The following is a 19723-nucleotide window of genomic DNA, read 5'->3' on the forward strand; positions in this document are numbered from 1 at the left end:
AAAAATCTACCGTAGTGTCCGTGAAAACGCGCTAATTGCATCAAAAATTTGCTCTGTAACTTGTGATGTTAAATTAGAAAAAATGGAAAAGGCTTTAAATCTGTGGATAGAAGACCGAACTCAAAATAAAATTCCCTTAAGTTCACTCATCATTCGTGAAAAGGCAAAACTCCTTTATCAACACTTTAGCGAAATTGATGTAGTACTGGCGGGATAAGTTTTTTTAGCTAGTAAAGGCACTGGATTGAAAGATTTGTTTGAAATTTCTAATAAATATTACATTTAATATTAAATTGTTTCTTATTTTCATTTCGATGCCATATGCTTGCATTTCACTATGTACTCTCTATGTACATAGTCATATTATGAAGATACATATAATACATACATAGACAAAATTTTAGACTAGTTTTTCTTATATAATTCATACTTTGGAACGGAACCCCTTTATTACTATGGGAGCCATCACTCAGTATTCGCGAAATTTCTCAGGAACGTAACCCCCGCGAATAGCGGGGGTTTACTGTATACCTAAAATTGAGCTGTCACTACACACTGATGACTATTTAATAACTATAGCATTCTATTACTGCATTCTGCACCAAAGCACAGACCTATCCTTTTATAATTGTTAATATGGAGAGAATTAAAGAGTATGTTAAGCGGAGTTGCCACTCTTCTCAAGAATAATAACTTCTTCTTTGTCTTCGCCTTTTCCCATGTTATATGGGGTCGGCATTCAGTGTTCCCAATTCACATTTTACATCCTCTTCTTCTCCTCTAGTTGGATTAAATTCTTAACCGGAACACATCTATTGGTTTTGGCATAGTTTTTAAGACCAGATGCCCTTTCTGACGTCAACCCTCACCATTTATCCGGGCTTGGGATTTAAGCTGCCGATGTACTAAACCTGCCGCAGCCATATAAATGGAGTAGCTCTTATTCAGCGATGAAGCTTCCTCGTGATGTCACAATTTAATAATTTTACACGAATAATAACAGAATAATAATAATAATAATAATTTTACAAGAATAATAACAAAAGAGTAATATAAATTATTTTGAAGTAGAAAAAAATGAATTTTTTTTATGCATAAATATTCTGTATGTAATAAAAAAATTAAGGTTTTTATGATTAAATTGTTTGTTTTCATTATATTATTGTGCATAAATCTTAATTTCGGATTTAAATTTTTTGGCCTAATTTTCCATTGAAATATGCATTCTTGATAGGGTTTAGGTCCAGGTTGTTTTTGAACAACCATCTGAATATGTTTTGACCTGTACAGGCTGGTATTTTCTAATTAACAAGTTTTATTATCATTTTATTCTTTTGTTAGTTTAATTTAGTTTTCATGTTTTAATAAATTTTTAAGTAGAACTATACAAAGGGTACTAGGAAAGTTTTGCAATATGATGCAACAGTGAATCACAGGAAGCTGCTTGTTGCTGCATGTTGAGACATGTTCATACGTGCATAGTAGCCGCCGCGCCAAGTCGATGGGCTCAGTTATTCATTAGTAGTGAGAGTGTAAAGTGCTTGCGATGGCATCGTGGTCACGAAATGAGATAAGGACAGTTTTGCGATATAATTTCGTGCGTGGTTTAACCATAGACCAGTGCTTAGAAGAAATGACTCTTGCACTAGATGATGATTGTCCACGTCGTACAACGATATTCAGGTGGTATAGAGGTATTTCAAATGGTATTTCACTCTGGAGGATTCTGAGAGGCCGGGAAGGCCACGAACGTCAGTTACGGAGGAAAACGTTACTGCTGTGAGGAAAATGCTTGACGAAAACAGGCGAGTGACCTACCAACAGATAGAGGATACTTTGGGCCTAAATGCACCAGCAATTCGTTCAATTCTGCAAGATCATTTGCACGTGAAGAAACTTTGTTCTCTCTGGGTGCCGCATCAACTGACTGAAGAGCAGATGACACGGTGTGTGACTTGGTGCCGGGAGACGTTAAAAAAGTTTGATAGGGGCCAATCTCGGTATGTGAACAACATTGTGACAGGTGACGAGACTTGGCTGTACTATTACGATCTGCCGACCAAGGCTCAAAACAAAGTTTGGGTCTTTGATGATGACGACACACCCGTAATTGTCAGAAAATCCCGATCTGTAAAGAAGAAAATGATAGCTGTATTTTTCAAATCGAGTGGAATTGTGGAATGTGTCGTTTTGGACACGCAGAAGACAGTCACAGCTAAGTGGTATACTGAACAATGCCTGCCTAAAGTCATTGGATCTATGAAGAACCTGCGGCCAAAGTCAAGAATGGACACCTGGTACCTCCATCACGATAATGCTCCAGCTAACCGCGCCAAAGCCTGCACCGAATATTTGACCACGACAGGACTGAAACTTCTCGAGCACCCTCCCTACAGTCCAGACCTTGCTCCCTGCGACTTTGCACTGTTCCCGCATGTGAAAATGAAGCTAAAAGGGAGGTGGTTTTCCAGTGATGAGGACCTTCTACGATCTTGGGACAACGAGTGTGCTTTACTCCCTAGTGAAACTTGGCAGAACTGGTTTAAAGATTGGTTTCGGAGGATGGAGAGGTGTATTGAATGTAGAGGAAATTACTTTGAAAAAATTAAATAAATAAAGCTGTATTGCAAAACTTTCCTAGTACCCTGCTTTAATCTTTATTATTCTCACATAGCCAGAACTAATAAATTTAATGAAATTTCTGTTTCTATTGATAATAACAGTTTCAGCAATGAATCTATATGAAATAACGCGCGTGTGTGTGTTTTACACCTTAAATGTTGTGCAATTAAATTTAAATTATTAGTTGTAGATTATTATTTGGAATAAATTTTCAGTTTTATTCCATTATATTTTAGATTATATTTATTATTATTACCTATTCCCTTCCAAAGAGAACTTTTTTTTTCTTCTTCTTTTTTTTTTTTCTTATTTATTTTTTTTTTAACACCAAACTTTCCTGGTATTTTTATTGAAACCAGGCCTTGCCTACCTTGAAGTAACTGATATGAATGCCAGAAACCAGATGATGCGATATGTGAAAACAAGAGCTGTCCAGTTTTTCTGAGATTACTTCACAACCCTAATTCTAAATCCCTTCCACAGTTGCAATTCTAGTGTATAACAGCAAGTCTATGGAAAGCTGTTCCAAGACTGCACTCCCTACATAAGCAGAAGATTCAATAATTCTATATCTTGGAATTTTTTCTCTTTTTTTTTTTTGGTGGTATTTTATGGTATCTAGTTTGGGGAAATTTGACCTGGAACAACTTAGAATTGTTTCCATAGAATGCCATCAAAGAAGTTAATTTAGTGATAAAATCTATCCCAGATTCGAACAAAACCTTTGAACATAAATGAAAATGGATGGAAGATCCGTATATCCTACTCATTGGATAGATTTGTTCTCGTACTGTGAGTTGTTCGGTCGTACTGTGACGTACAACGTTGAGTTGTTCGGTCGTACTGTGACGTACAACGTTGAGTTGTACTGTGAGTTGTACTGTTTGTTCGGATTTTTTTTTTTTGGCTGGTGCAGCATAAGCCATAGGCTTTCTTGCACCATGTGGCCGTTACTAATACTAAAATACTAATACTTTCCTTCCTTTTTTCCTGCCTTCTTTCCTTCTTCACAATTTCACTGGTAGACAGCCACAGCTATAAAGAGACTTGTCATTTTATTGCTTGCTGATAAAATGCGTATTATTTATGTTTTTTTTATGATGTATAACATACCAATTTAATGTTTTTAAATTCTAGCTGACAACCATTGAGAATCTTGCTCCCCTCCACAAGAGGGACTGCACCCCATCTGGTTTATAATTTTACTACATAGTTATCTAATTTCATAATGAAAATTAATTTTGCAGAATTTGAAATCATCTGTAGTAAAAGTACTGATAGCAGTACATTCTGATCGTGTGAATTGTATTTATTTTAATTCAGTTTTTCCCATTCATTACTTTAGCACTTATTTTTTATTTATTTATTTATTTTTTTTCCCAACTAGATTTGTAATTCAAGAATTAATAGATACAGAAAATGATTATGTTAGAGACTTGGGATGCATTGTTGAGGTAATTTGTTTTTGGAACTGTACTTAAAGAAACTTGTTTTTGTTTATTATATATATTTTTTTACCTCTTTATGCATTTCTAATTTAATTTTTAATTGTTATTGATACTAGTACCACTCTAAAACATTTTAACATCTGGTCATGTATTCATTGTTAATAATGTCTTTAAATGAGATGTTTTCTTCATGTGTGATATCCACAAGAAATAAACTCAATCTCAATACCTTATACCCCATGAAAATTATTTATCTTGGTATATAAAGTGTTGGAAAAGTTTATTTCTTGATTATGAATATTTTTTAGGGATAGTGTGCTACATGAAAGGCATTGAATTAATATAAAGTTTAGTGAGATATTGTTAAATTGTAATAAATTGAATGTTAGGAAATTAATGTTTTCCTACACAATAGCAATAATACTTTCTTTAGTAAATGAGTTGAGATGACTGAGATGACTTTAGTAAATGAGTTTAGTAAAAATATATTATTTCATATTTGAATACTTCTTGTATGTGATCTTAATAAATATACTAAATTTTAAATTTTCAATTTTAGTTTTAAAAAAAAAATTCTACTAAAAATGTCACAGTGAATTAAGAATGATAGCGAAAAAAAAAATGGCATTTAACTTTATGCTTATAAGTAACCATAAATAGTGGTCTTTACTTTAAAATTTAAAACACATATGACTATACTTAACAAATACAAAAAAAAAAAAAAAAAAAAAAAATCTATAACTAAAATACTTTCAGTGCCATGATTAATATGATGCCCTAAAAATGCAAAAGAACATAAAACCAAGCTAAAGTGAGCTCTAGTAGTAGAGGCATGTGATGCAAGAAAGCAAGCTTATGCAGTATCGGCCAAAAAAAAAAAAAAAAAAAACAACCATTTCACACATCCATTCCCTCTAAAAGTTTGTCCTGTTCCTCCTTGAATTTATTCAAGCTATCAACTTCCGCAATGACAGATGGAAATTTGTTCCAGCAATCAACTACGCGTTGGCTGAAAGCAAATTTCCGTACATCTATTCTACAACTGTCTTTCCTCGATTTGTGGCTGAGGTCTGAAGTTCATCTGTTTTATTTCTTTTGTAGAATATCATATTTCATTATGGCACTTGCAAATATCCCCATAAAGAATTTTGTTTGCATTGATTAATGTATCGTTATGTGTTTTAAGTTGTTTTTAAGTATGTTTAGTCTATTTTAATTGCCAGGGAAGGAGTTAAAAATGACTCAAGAACGTGTTTTGTAAAGTAACCCTAAATTCTCTTCTCCAGTAAATTGTTTATACCTATTCTATTATTCTGAAGAACCTATATTAAATATAGGTTCTTCAGAAGAGTGTTCTGGCATGATATCTTCTAAGTAAAATATGTCTTCTGAGAAGCCATATTTTACTTAGAAAAAATAGTGAATATTAAAGATCATAAATTATTTGCTGACAATACCAAAATTTGTGAGACCATCTCCTCTCTTGCAGACCACACTTGTTTATAGCATGCTCTAACTGCCGTTGTGAACTGAATTACTTGTAGCTTCTACTCTCACCGCCCTAACCACAAACCATAAAATCAAAGACAGTTCATTCGACATGGAAACCATAAAATCAAAGATAGTTCATTCGACATGGGTGGCCAGTGCAATGTTCAGTCAGTATGGTGTGACATAAGCACTGGGAAAGCAAAAATGAGATCAGGAGTGCGTTATAGACCTAATGACTAATGAGTACAATGAACAGCTGTACGGAGAAATAGAGTTGGGCAAGTAAATCAGAATGTCTTATAAAGTAGAATTTTAACTTTCCAGATACTGACTGGAACTTGTGGGTTGGTCACTCACAGACTACCAAGACTTTTATAGATTTATTGGATGACTGTGTTCTACAGCAGGAGCATGTTAGAAAGGCAGCAAGAGGGAGTAATACTCTTGATCTGATTATCAGCAGTGATTATTCATGTATTAATCAGCAGATAAAAGAACCACTAGGTGACAGTGATCACAGTGTATTGATTTTGGATTTACTTAGAGATATAACTACCATCAAGGGTAAAGGGAGTGGTTTTGCTTTCATGATATGATATGACGTTACCATCAGCAAATTCTAAATAGAAAGTATTCAAGTAATTAATCATAGAAACTATAAGGCTTTTCATAGTAACTAAGAAATACTCTTCAATGTATAGACCTAAATGGATGTCAGCTGAACTGATAAAACTTGTGGCACAGAAGAAAAATTCATGGAATGCATATAAATTATCGGGCAACATGGAAGCCTATAGTAAATAAAAACTAGTCTGTAATCAAATCACAAAGGATGTTAAGAAAACGAGGGTAGATTACGAGAAATCTTTGGTGAAGGATGCAAAGAAAAACTGCAAAGACTTGTTTACTTATGTAAACACTAGAAGGAAGGGAATGAATCAAATTAGTCCTCTCAGGTTTGACTGTTGATAATCCTGCTGAGAAATTGAAGGAGTATTCTGCATTTTCATTCACACGTGAGGAATTCTTTAGGGAAGAGGATGCCAGAAGTATATCAAAATCTAATAGGGAGCTAAATGATTTTGTAATAACTGAGAGGAAAGTGGAAGAGAAATTGTTGACGTTAAACATAAGAAAATTATCCTGGATTATATGAAGAGAGGCAGCTAAGGAGGTAAGCAAACTGTTAGCCATGATTATGAAATCATCTTTGGATTCAAGGGAAGTCTCCACGGACTGGAGATGTGCAAATGTATCTCCAATTCACAGAGGAAGATAAAGGGTGATACGCAATTACAGACCTGTTAGCTTAACTTCTGTACCAGGGAAAATGATGGAGTCACTGGTTAAAGAAGTAACGTAGGTCCATATGGACAGAATGCAGTTATACTTCACTCACAGCATGGGTTTGTGAAGGGTGATCTGGTCTGGCCAGTTTAATTGGATTCGAGGCAGTCATTGAGCAACTGGTAATTTTCATATCATATACAGTAGGCCCTTATTATAATGCGGTTTGCTTTATGCTGATTCACTATAACGGTCTTGCATTTGCTTTGTCTGTACATGAGCTCAGTGATCACAGTCATCACTAGTACAGTGTCTGTAACAGACAGTTTACTCAAACATTGTATATTATAAAGCAATTCTAATCATGGACAACATGCCAGGACATCCAAGCAAAGAGAGCTTAGAAGAATTGAACAATCATAAGAATTTACATATTGTCACACTTAAAGCCTACTACATTTTCATTTCATTTTCATTTGAGTGAGCTTCCATCTCAGTTGCCACCCGGATTTTCATCCATATGCAACCAATTCTCATTTAGTATATCAGTCTTAAACCTAATTGTAAAAAACCAATATATAAAGACCAACTGGTCAACTCAAAATCAATAAATAAATCAAAAATAATCGACCATTCAGCCTTGTGGTGGGGATGGGCAGTGGCATAGTAGTGGCATAGTATTTAGGTTCAGGCGCCACCGGTGGTTTCCCACATCTGCACCATGTGTACTCTGTGATGAAATGCAGAACTACTGCACAGCCAGAAAAAAAAGTGTAATGTCTGGTAATGTAGTATTGTGCTTTGTTCTGTTGTTGTGTCTGGCTGCTTGGCCGCGGGGCCCCTACTGGGACTCCACGTTGCCCGCCACAACCACTGGGAGGTGAGCCAGGCTGCCCATTATACTCTGGCTGCCTCTGCCAGGGTTGCCTAAGCTACCTGACAGAAGCCATAAAAAAAAAAAAAAAAAAAAAGGAAAAAAAAAAGTTATAATAAAATAAAAAAAAAAATAAAAAAATAGAATAAAAAATAATAAAAAAAATTAAGAGTGAAAATAAAAATAAAAAGTTGAGGCTGTAAAAAAAAAAAAAAAATAATAATAAAAATAAAAAAAAAAATAAATAAATAAAAATAAATAAAATAAAAAGATAAGAGAGCATATGGGGGGGAGTAAGAGAAGAAGAAGAGGTCAAAAGTGGGGAACAGTAGTTGGAGTGGACCAAAGAGGGAAGGCAGTCCACTATAAGGAAGAGGATGGAGAAGGGAGTTGAAAATTACAGGGGCAGGTGGTCCTGTGAGTATCCTGCACCCAGGGTAAATTGCATTATCCTATCCCAGTAGGGGATCGCTGGGGTGGCACGTTATTCTGTTCTGCCCTGAGTTCCGCAAGTCTTGCTCTTCTACAATTGAAAACAGCCTGGGCGTAGCGTGTTAAGGCTAGGTATGTGGTCTCTTCTTGAAGTAAAGTTGACTCCTGATTGCGGGGGTTTCCTTGAATCTCTGTGAGAAATTGAAGTCTGGCGTTGTCGTAAGTGAGACACTCGTACATAAGGTGTTCCCAGGACTCCTCTTCACCACAGTGGCAATATGGGTTATTTTCTATTCCCATGGCTGTTAATTTTTGCTGGAACGGTCCATGGCCTGTAAGCAGGAAGGTGACTTGCAATCCAGGCGAGTACCAGGGAGGAGGCTTTGGGGAAGTCCGACTAATTGAGGGAATAAACCTTTTGGTGATTGCTCCTTTAGGCATTGTGTCCCATGTTTCTTGCCAGAGGTTTTGTAGGTGGTCTGCAATTTTCCTTCTTTCCTTTTTAGGGTCATTTGCATGGTTCAATTGCAGGTTTAACAATTGAGTTGGGATTCCCTTCTTCAGGCGCTGGAAGAGACCCCTCTTGACAACTTCCAGATAGAGAGGTAAGTATCCTGCAATGACTTGTAATGCAGGGGTGCTGACAGTACAGCACGCCCTGGTAACCGATAATAACATAAACCTTTGAATGGAATCAAGCTTGCGCTTGTTCCTTTCCAGGATTGCCTTTTCACACCAGATGGAGGCTCCATAGCACACAATCGGGACATATACTGCCTTATATATTAATGATAGAGCTTTATTTTTTAGGCCCCAATCCGCTCTGCTAATCCGCCTTATCATTGCAGTGTATTTTCGGATTTTAGCTGACAGGTATTTTAAGTGGGGATGGAAGGATAAGTTGGGTGGGGATGGGCAATCACACCACACCACAAGTTACCGTCCCCACCACGAGGAGGTAGGTCACTACTACCACCCGGGCATCGCCCGGCAGCGACTATAAGCCAATTTGACAAATCTTAAAAAAGAACAAAAATATTCATAATTTTCAAAAACATACACCAAATTTGCTTCTGTGAGAGCCAGTGTCCCAAAGTCCAACCTCGCTCTTAAATCCTCATATAGAGGACAATATAGCAAGATATGAAGGCCAGTTGCAGTCTCTCCACACTCACAAAACTCCGTAAGGGTCAACCCCAAACGAAACAGCCTTGACCTCAGGCCATGCCCCGTAACGACAGCAGCAGCCGCAAACCCAAATTGGAGCCAGGAACATCGTTCCCTACTCGCAACATGGACCGAGGGCATAAAGGCATACAAATGACGACCTTTCTCAGAGTTTGTCCATTGGAATTGCCATATGGTACTCATCTCATCATTGATTCACCCCCGCTCCGCTCTTATACCAGGGAAACCAACCGGCCACCCCACCGGGCATGACCGGACGCCAAAAATCACTCTGGTAATCCCCCGCTTAAGGGCATATCGCAGAGCAAACTGCGCCACAACCAACTCAGCAGGCATCTTCCCTGCAAGGACGCACAAGGCATCCGTGGACACAGTTCTGCAAGCCCTGGTTATACCTAAGAGAGCAAATCTCTGTGCCGAAGACAAGATTCTACGAACATGAGAATGTTCTATATACCCTCCCCAAGCCCCAGCAGCGTAAGTCAGAATCGGGATAAAGATATTATCATAAAGCAAGTGGAGGGCACCACCCTTTATACCCCATTCAACACGCGTGACTCGCTGGAGCTTGGCATATAGTCGTTTCACCTTATCTCGGACATAAGCAGCATGTGCCACCATAGAAAGTCGCTCTCCCAGGACAACACCCAGGTACCTAGTCTTATTAACCACTCTAAGCGAGAAATCACCAGAACGACACAAAGGAGGGCGAGTTCCACTGAGGCGTCCCCTCAAGAGAACTGCTACAGATTTTTCAGCTGAGACCTCCAGCTTATGCTGAGCAGACCAATCTAACAATTGGCTTAGAGAAGCAGCTACACGCTCCTCAAGCATCCGGCGGGACTCTCCACACACCAAGATAACTAGATCATCAGCATAAGCTATTCTGGTCGTACCTTCCACTGCTTGCATTTGTAGGAACTCATCGAGAACCCAATTCCAGAGAGTCGGCCCCAGAACCGAACCCTGTGGACATCCTCTATGCACTCTTCTCTCACACTTCATGAAAGGAGTACAAATGAGCACATATCTCTCTCGGAGATAGTCCTCAAGAAGACGGTATAAATTACCCGGACAGAGGGACGCCCTAGCCCTGCGCAAGACACTGCCCCACCACAGAGCATCAAACGCCCCCCTAAAGTCCATGAACAAGCCCAGGACATATCGACCAGGCAGCTCATTAACACCTTGAATCAAATTATAAATGGCATCCTCAGCAGAGGAGCCAGCCTTAAAACCGTACTGATTGCTGGCCACTAGCCCCCGGTCAGCATAATGAACCATCGGCCGACCAAGAACCAGCCTCTCCAGCAACTTTCCGATAACTGACAAAAGAGCTATTGGGCGATATGAACGAGGCTCATCCACGGGCTTCTCAGGACTCTTGAGAATTACCCTCAAGTTAGCCGTCTTCCATACTGCCGGAAATACTCCTTCACGAAGACATGTGTTGAAAAGATCCAAATACATATCAGGACTCGCCTGACACGTTTTCCTTACCACAGCGGTATCAATTTTGTCCAGTCCCGGAGCACGACCTTCCCTGGTCTGCTGTAAGGCTAACTCGAGCTCAGCGGGAACAAAAGGAGACTCGCTCCCACAGGTAACATAATCTAAATTCTCCTGAACAATCTGACTCTGCAGCAAATTATTAGGAGAATCTTCAACTAAAATTGAATTGATCAAGCAGGAGACGGAGTCAGCCCATCCCAAGGTCACTTTGTCAGACACCACAAACGTGGACATAATCTCACCATCATAGATTTTATCGGTGACAATCTTATAGACAGAAGACCAAGGATCAGCTGAGCCCCTCTCCTGCACATAATTTCTCCAAGAGGCTCGCTTTAACAACATAATCTTATTCTTGTAGTCATTCCTTTTAATCTGATACTGCAAACGCAGCTCAAATGATTCCTGAGAGTAACACCTCCTCTCATACTGAAATCTCTTACGCGCATGTTGCAGATCTTTCCGCATACGCGTAAGTTCTGGTGTCCACCAGGGTACTGATCTTTGCGGTCTTCTCTTCTTCCGCAAACACTGCTTACACAAATCCTGCAATACACAAGTTAATTTCCAGGCTTTCTCTGACGCAGTCAGATCACGCCACATATCTAATTGATTAATTTTGGAATCCCATAGAGCGAGAAACCTGATCCAATTAACACCACGCATAGAATATCTATCGACATCACTCCAGTGCCTCATAGGCTCCCCTGTTGCAATATCAAATGAAATCACTCTATGATCACTTGTTGTGAGACAATCTCGCACCCTCCAATTTTTAACCATCCTCAAGATGGATCTCGAACAAGCAGTAACATCTATAAAGGACTCCCCCATTACAGAGGAAAAAGTTGGCAGTTGCTCTGAATCATTAATCACCTCCATGTCAGCAGTAGCCAAAAACTCTTCCAGCTCTACACCTCTATCATCAGAGCTCTGGCCACCCCACAGAGTAGATCCAGCATTTGAATCCATACCAACAATTAATTGAACTGATCCAAGCGTACTCAGAACCTGCTCAAGATATCTTATATACACCGCCATTAATTCCGATGGTCTACAATACAAGGACACAAAATACACTCTACCAAATCCCCCAATAACCTCCACACATACACCATATGATGTAGTCAGAGTAGACACAACAGTTACTGTCAACCGTGAGTCAGCTATTATTATTGCGGCGCTGGGAGATCTGGAAGCAGCTACAATTCTGTACCCTGATGGATAACAGACCACCTTATCTCTAAGCACATAAGGCTCTTGAAGCAACACTAGATCAGCTCGTTCCTCCTCTATAACTCGTGTCAACTGCGAGGCCACACTAATCGCTCTCTGACCATTTATCTGAATTATGGAGTAACTATTCTTACTCTCCATAATCTATTCTGCGTTTCAAGATATCTAAAGCCCTAGCATATTCTGGACATATCTTATCAACAGCAGAATGGTCAGAGGGAAGTTTTCTCCTCCAACAGTTAACACACTTCGGAGAGTCCTCTCGCTTTTCACAGCTTCTAAAAGAGTGCCCCCTCTCAGAACAGTGACCACAGAACGACTCACCTTTACAATGCTTAGCAACATGGCCGAAGGCCATGCACTTATAGCACTGCGTGGGAACAATCAGATCCCTCACCCTATGCACACCCCAATCCACATATATTCTTTCCTGGGCGATCAGAACTCGCCTGATCAAGCCCGAAGTTTCAATAATAAAATTATAGCTAGGTTTGCCCCTAGCTTTATTCTTAGTCACAACAGCCGTCTCACTACGAAACTGCTCCTCCGAAACCTCAGTTCCACAAAGATTACGGGTCCAAATCTCCTGCAGGAGATGTTCTTGATTGACATCCTGGTCTAAGTCAAAAATAACAAGTTTCGGTCTGATCTTTAGAGACTTTTCCACTACCAAGCCTAGTTCACCAAGCTGGGAGCACTCCTTAATCTTACGAATGTCTTGTTCTGTGGCCGCCTCCAAGGCAACCCGACGATCCCGAATAGGCCTCACACCTATCACTTTTGTATCACTCAAAGCCGGACGGATAGTCTTCAGGAGCTCCGACTTCACATCTTCACTGGTCCTGAATTTCTCCGTCGTAGCCTTAATGATCACAGTCTTTGTCGCAACTCTCTGAGTGGTAAAAGCCTTTACCGCATCAGAATATGTTCTTTCAGCTGGTAGTCCACCAGCAGTTCTCTCCTTCAATAATGCTTTCATCACAGCATTATCTACTAAAGTCTTTTGAACCACCTCTTCAAGGCGGTCCCACAATGTTAACATCTCATCCAACGCCGTTCCGGCACCTTATGTCTCAAAACTAAAGTTCGGAAGCTTTGTCTCACTTGCTTAAGGTCCTCAAACCCATTACGGGGAGTACCTTCTTGACTTTTATCATGAGAAACCACTTCCTCAACTGTTTCTTTTCCTTTAGCCCGAGGGCGCAAGGATCTTGTGACACGAGATTCACTCATATCTTCTTCATCCTGCACCTTTTTCTTAATCTTATGTTTTCGCTTCTTTTTAGGGACAGCTCCCTCACTAGGCCCAGCAGCTTCTATCTGTTCTTCCTGAAGCTGAGATCTCATCATAAGTTCTTTCCGCTGTACAAAATCACTTAATTCTTCATCACTATCAGACTCCCCACTATGGAGATCTGATGTTATTTTCTTAGAAGCCATAGAAATCAAACAAACAAATTAGATAACAATATAACTATATTAAACCTAAAACAATACAAACTATACACCAAATGATATGAAAGCTCAAACAAATTTTAACCAAAAAACGAAAAACCAAAAAACACAAAATTTTGAAGTAAACCTAAAAAAGCTCACTCTGCCAGCTGGGGAAACCCCCAGCTGCCCGGCCCAGACCACTTGGAGGTGGAGCTTCTTCAGAACAAATTGATCAGCAGGGAAAAAGCAAGAAATAGTCGATTAAACAACCAAAAGAAAACACTATAATCACCTTGCAAAAAACCAACTGCTATCAATAAATGCTCTGGCACCTGGCCCAAGCTATCAACACTGGTAAACAACAAGCCATCCACTAGCCACCAACCACCAACAAGCCATCAATACTGGTGAAACTGTACCTAGCCTAAAGCAGTTTTCGAAATCCTACAACATTAAAATTACCATATAAATTGATTCCAGTGCCTGGGATGAAGTGACTCAGAAAACCAGGAGTGGAGTTTGCAGGAAAATTTGGAAGGATTACATAAAGTATTCCCAAGAATCTGATGATTTGGTCGAGAATGTTAAAGCACAGTTGTTGAGCTCAGAAGAGAAGCAGGATCGGACAATATTGATGATGACGACATACAAGAGATGATCGGCAATGACAGGTATGGCCTCTCTAATGAAGAACTCGTGGAAATGACAAAAGAAACAAGAGTGTGCAATTGAGAGAGAAGTTGATCAAGACCCTACAAATTAAGAACCGATAAAGTCACTAACTGCAAGAGGACTTAGTGAGGTGCTCAAACACTGAAAAAATGTGTGATGATTATTTCCAGGAGAATGACACTGACGTGGAACGGAGTTAGCATTAACATTAGTAAAGGCATATGATGCAAGAAAGCAAGCTTATACAGCATCAGCCATAAAAAAAAAAAAAAAAAACCTTCTCATTTCACCCATCCATTTGCTCCAAATGTTTGTTAATTCTGCCTTGAATCTAGTTAAGCTATCAACTTCTACAACAACAGATGGAAGTTTGTTTCGGCAATCACACACCTGCTGGCTAAAGGCAAACTTCCTCACAGCTATCCTACAACTGTCTTTCCTCAATTTGAATTTATGCCCTCTCAGGCGATTATTCTGAGCAAGATTAAGAATCCCATCAGCATTGAGCATGCTCAAACCATTTAAGGTCTTATACACCTCAATCAGAAAACCTTGCAGGTGCATAGTCTCCAGACACTGTAATTTGCAAAACATAAGCCTTTATTCATAAGAGCAACCCTTTGTTCCATTCACTAATCTTGTTGGCCTTCTCTGTACTCGTTCCAGCAGCTCTACATCCTTCTTAAAATGAGGCCTCCAGACCCATATACAGTACCCAAGGTGTGGCCTGACCATTGCCTTATACAAGGGGACAATCACCTCCTTATCCCGGCTAGAAAAATTCCTGTATATCATTGACAAGACTCCATGCAGACTGTTTGCACTGCTCAGAAAACTTCATATCTGACTGCATAATTACCCCCAGATCCTTTTCATTTTCTACCACCGTCAGTGTAGTACCACACAGTTGATACATTACTCTGGGGTTACTGCTTCCCATATGTAGTACTTTACATTTGTCAGTGTTAAACTTCAGTTGCCACCTCTCAGCCCATCTGCTCAACTTTTCTAGATCCTGTTGCAGTAGCATACTGTCATTAGTGTCATTAACAACCCTGCCAACCTTCATATCGTTTGCAAACTTAGACATTAAGCCTTATATACCATCATCAATATCATTAATAAATACAGAAAATAACAATTGACCCAACACTGAACCCTGGGGGACTCTACTAATAACGTTAGTCCACAAAGAGTAACCATTGATTACCACTCTCTGTCTTCTCCCACTCAACTATCCCTTTATCCATAACAGCAATTTGCATCCAATGCCACCCTGCTCCAATTTGTGCAGCAGTCTTCCATGTGCAACAGTATCAAAAGCCTTTCTAAGATATGATATTAAAATTATTCCTTGCATCCAGTTCCTTTGTGACCACATAGTATTCAATCAAATTGGTCAGACAAGACTGATCCCCTAACAAACACATGCTGTGTCCGAGCCATAACTTAAGTCTTATCTAGCTTATGATACTGAAGGATCATAACTTAAGTCATGATCCTTCAGTGCTTCTGTAACCAGTGCCTCCATTAATTACCCTGGAATAGAAGTTAAACAGAAGTTCAAAGTTGATAATAAATTTAAAAAATGAAATTAAACCCCTACATGATTTTATACAATGAGAGGAAGAGGGCCAAAGTAAAACCCAAAAAAATGGACACATTTTTCAGTCCAAGGATATGAAAACTTGACAGCTCATGGCCATCAGATTAATCAATTCATGACTTTGATCAATATTTTAAGTTTAATTTTGATACATAATATAGTTATTTGCCACATAATTATATACATATGTAATGTACAAATTTTTATATATATACAAATTTTTGAATATTAAATATTTATCCAGCATTGTACATCTTTTCACTATCATTTATTATTGATTAGGAAATATCCTGTGGCATACGCTGCTTGCTTAGTGCTCTGTTTTTTTGGAACGAATTTTCAGCATTAAGCGGGGATCACCTGTACTTGAATTTCAGAAAAGCCTTTGTTACTTTGTTACTGTTGCACATAAAAGATTGCTGTACAAATTGGAGCATTATAGCATTAAGGGAAAGTTACTGCTATGGAAAAAAGCATGGTTGAGTGGTGAAGATAAAGAGAAGAACAGATATCAATGGACGCTTCATTTTGTCGATTCATGTGGAATTCCCCAGGTTCAGTGCTGGGCCCATTTTATTTTCTCTATTTATTAATGATATTGATGAAAGCATGTCAAGCTTGACATGCTTTAACAGGGTGGTTATTGACTGTATGCCACTGCAACAGGATCTAGAAAACTTAGGCAGATATTCTGAGAAATGGCAAATGAAGTTTAACATTGAAAAAAAAAGCAAAGTATTGCATACGGGCAGCAGTAATCCCAGAGTAATGTACCGTGTGGTACTACACTCAGAATAGTGGAAAATGAAAAACACTTGGAGTTAATTGTGCAATCAAATGTGAAGTTCTCCGAGTGTTGACAGACTGTCGGGACAGCTTATGGGGTTTTGTCAATGATATACGGGATTTTGCTAGCAGGGATAAGGAGCTAATTATCACATTGTATAAGGGATTGAGTGGAAATCTGCTGTACACAAATGGAAACAGTGAAAGGAGAGAAGGTGGAGTTAGGTTTCTGATCCATAAAGATTTAAAAAACAACATTTTGGAATTCAAAAGTACATCACCAAGGGTGTTAAGACTAATACTCAAGATTTCTAAGAGGTACAAACTAAAGGTTATAATGATTTATGCACCAACATCGAGCCATGATGATGAAAAGGTTGAAGAAATGTACACCGAAATTGAGAGTCTTCTAGATGAGCAGAAAACCCACTACACTACACTATTACTATAGGGGACTTCAATGCTAAGGTTGGAAAAAGACAAAACAGCACAGAAAGGGGAACTATAGGAAATTTTGGAATTGGTGAAGGAAATGAAAGAGGTGAAAGACTTGTGAAATTTGCAGAATCTCAAGGATTGTCAGTAATGAACACTTTTTTTTCAAGAAAAGGGTGAACAGAAAGTGGACATGGAAGAGTCCAAATGGATTAACAACTAATGAAATCGACTTCGTCCTCACTGACAGAAGATATATTGTGAATGATGTTACCGTCCTGAATAAGATAAATGTTGGAAGTGATCAGAGAATGATAAGATGTACACTTGATATAGATGTAGGAAAGGAAAGGAAAAAACTGACTCGAGTAAATAATACAAAGGTCTTTGAGATAACTGAAGAGGAGAAAAAGCAGTATGTATTGGAACTTAAGAACAAGTTTGAGCTTCTGCAGACTGCTGAGGACCAAGATATCGACGAGGAATATTACAACTTTCTGAAAGTGATAAAGCCCAAGAAACCTATAGGGAAAAAGAAATCCAAAGAAGAAAAAATTAGTCAAGAAACACTTGTTATGATGAACCGAAGGCAAAAAATGAAGAGCAAGATAAACACTGACAAGGAGAAAATTGAGTATACTGAGTTATGCAAAGCCATTAGAAAAAGACTCAGAGAGGACATAAGATTTAACACAAGAAAAGTAGAACAAGCATTAAGGGAAAACAAAGGATTTAAATCAGCAGCCATGAGCAGTAATACAGAAAGACAAATGATACTGAAACTGAAGAATAGTGATGGTGTACTTATAAACAGCAGAGAAGGCATAATTCAAATAGCAGAAGACTACTATAGAGAATTATACAAGGAGTGAGGGAATAATGCCAGCAGTGGGGAAGATGGATTGCAAATTAGCAACACATACGACATACCCGATATTCTTCCTGATGAGGTAGAACATGCATTGAAGAAAATGAAGAATCAGAAAGCCCCGGGGGAAGATGAAGTTACTGTAGAGTTGTTAAAATTGGGAGGAAGAGACATAACACAAAAACTGGCAAGGTAGTTTTTGGCAGTGTACATCTTACCATTCTGTGATCACTTTCAACATTTATCTTATATTCAGAACGGTAACATCTTCACAAAGTGCATTAGAAAAGGTGTGATGCCTAAGCAGTGGAATAATGCGATCATAGTTTTGCTGCATAAGAAAGGATATAAATCAGAAATTGGAAATTATAGACCAATTAGCTTGTTATCCCGTATCTACAAGTTGTTCACAAGGGTCATTACTAACAGATTCTCAGGAATAACAGGACTCATTGCTGAACTATACTTAGACAAATTAGAAAAGATCCATCTTGATCCATTTATACCACAGATCACATATTATGGAAGATATCTGGATGACATCCTAATTATCACAGATCATTTGACCATAAACAGTATTCTACAGGTTTTTAATAACATCCATCAGAGATTAAAATTTGAATTAGAAATTGAAACAGAAACTCACTCCATAAATTTCCTTAATTTTACCATACACACATTAGACCAAAAACTAAATTTCAGCATATATAGAAAACCCACTAATAAGGGGATGCTTTTGTATTTCCACAGTTATCATCCCCAACCATACAAAAAAAATCAGTCATGCTGAATCAATTTCTTAACTCTCTTCCACCCAGATTTCTCTAACGACAGAAATAAATGAATTAACTAGAAGATTCTCAAATAGGGGTTACCTGCTAACCTATATAAAGAAATTTAAACAATAGTCCGTTAAAAAATAAATAACAACCTCACAACAAACATTGCACAAAAATCTGACAAAATCAAAATACATTTCATCACCATTCCATATGTCAAGTACTGGTACAATAAACTTAACCAAATATGCAAGGGAACCGACATGAAAATCATAGCAAAACCCATGAACAAATTATACACATTCTTCAGAAATCGACCTTCAAACACCGCATTCCAGTCACAGCATGACCTGGTATACAGCATCCCATGCAAAAACTGCGACACTGTTTATGTAGGATCTACCATGGGAGTGGCACAGCTTCGAGCAAAACAACACAAAGCTTCTGTGCAGGTGGGTTGTTCAAATGCATCGGAACTTTCGTTCCATGAACGACATTCATTCGGCTTTAATGAAACAAAAATTATAATTATTCAATACAACTACCACAAACTACTTATTGTGAAAACCTTAGAGATGAAACTACATTAAACTTCAATCAATATCCTTAGACCATTCCTATTGTCCGACGATTGGTCACTTATATGCATGCATGAAGAACAAACACTACAACATAAGACAAAAGTTTTGGATTAATTGTGAGTTGCTCTATTCCTGTGAACATGATGCCCCGAAAAGTTCTAGTACTGTAATATGTACATACAAACTAGTTGACATTTCCGTTCATTGACATTTGTGGGTGGGGGTTAAAATTTAAAACAGTAAAAAGATAAGCAATTAATAACAAAGAACACAGCACACACAAAAGTAACATGATACACGCAAGTGAGAACAGAGTAACGAGTTACAAAGCTTTAAAAATAGGAATGAAGAGAAGATCTGAGAATTAATTTTTTTATATGATTGAAGATTCCATGTAAGTGTAAACACATTTCACCATAATAACCCACAGAATTCCAGCTGTTGGTATTATCACAAATTCAGTAAGATC

General features: G+C 38.3%; 1 protein-coding gene across 3 annotated transcripts in view; it reads left to right on the top strand.

Annotated features, from left to right (window-relative positions):
- Positions 1-19723, top strand: part of trio (trio Rho guanine nucleotide exchange factor) — a 996553-nt gene that overhangs the window by 907710 nt on the left and 69120 nt on the right. For all 3 annotated transcript variants that reach the window (XM_090387950.1, XM_090387951.1, XM_090387952.1), the window contains one exon: positions 4010-4076. In XM_090387950.1, the coding sequence (XP_090244076.1) occupies positions 4010-4076 (67 nt within the window). The remainder of the gene's footprint in view (positions 1-4009; positions 4077-19723) is intronic.

This window comes from Mastigoproctus giganteus, chromosome 13 (genome assembly GCF_048544385.1).
Source record: "Mastigoproctus giganteus isolate SK-2022 chromosome 13, ASM4854438v1, whole genome shotgun sequence".
Taxonomy (NCBI): Eukaryota; Metazoa; Arthropoda; class Arachnida; order Uropygi; family Thelyphonidae; genus Mastigoproctus; species Mastigoproctus giganteus.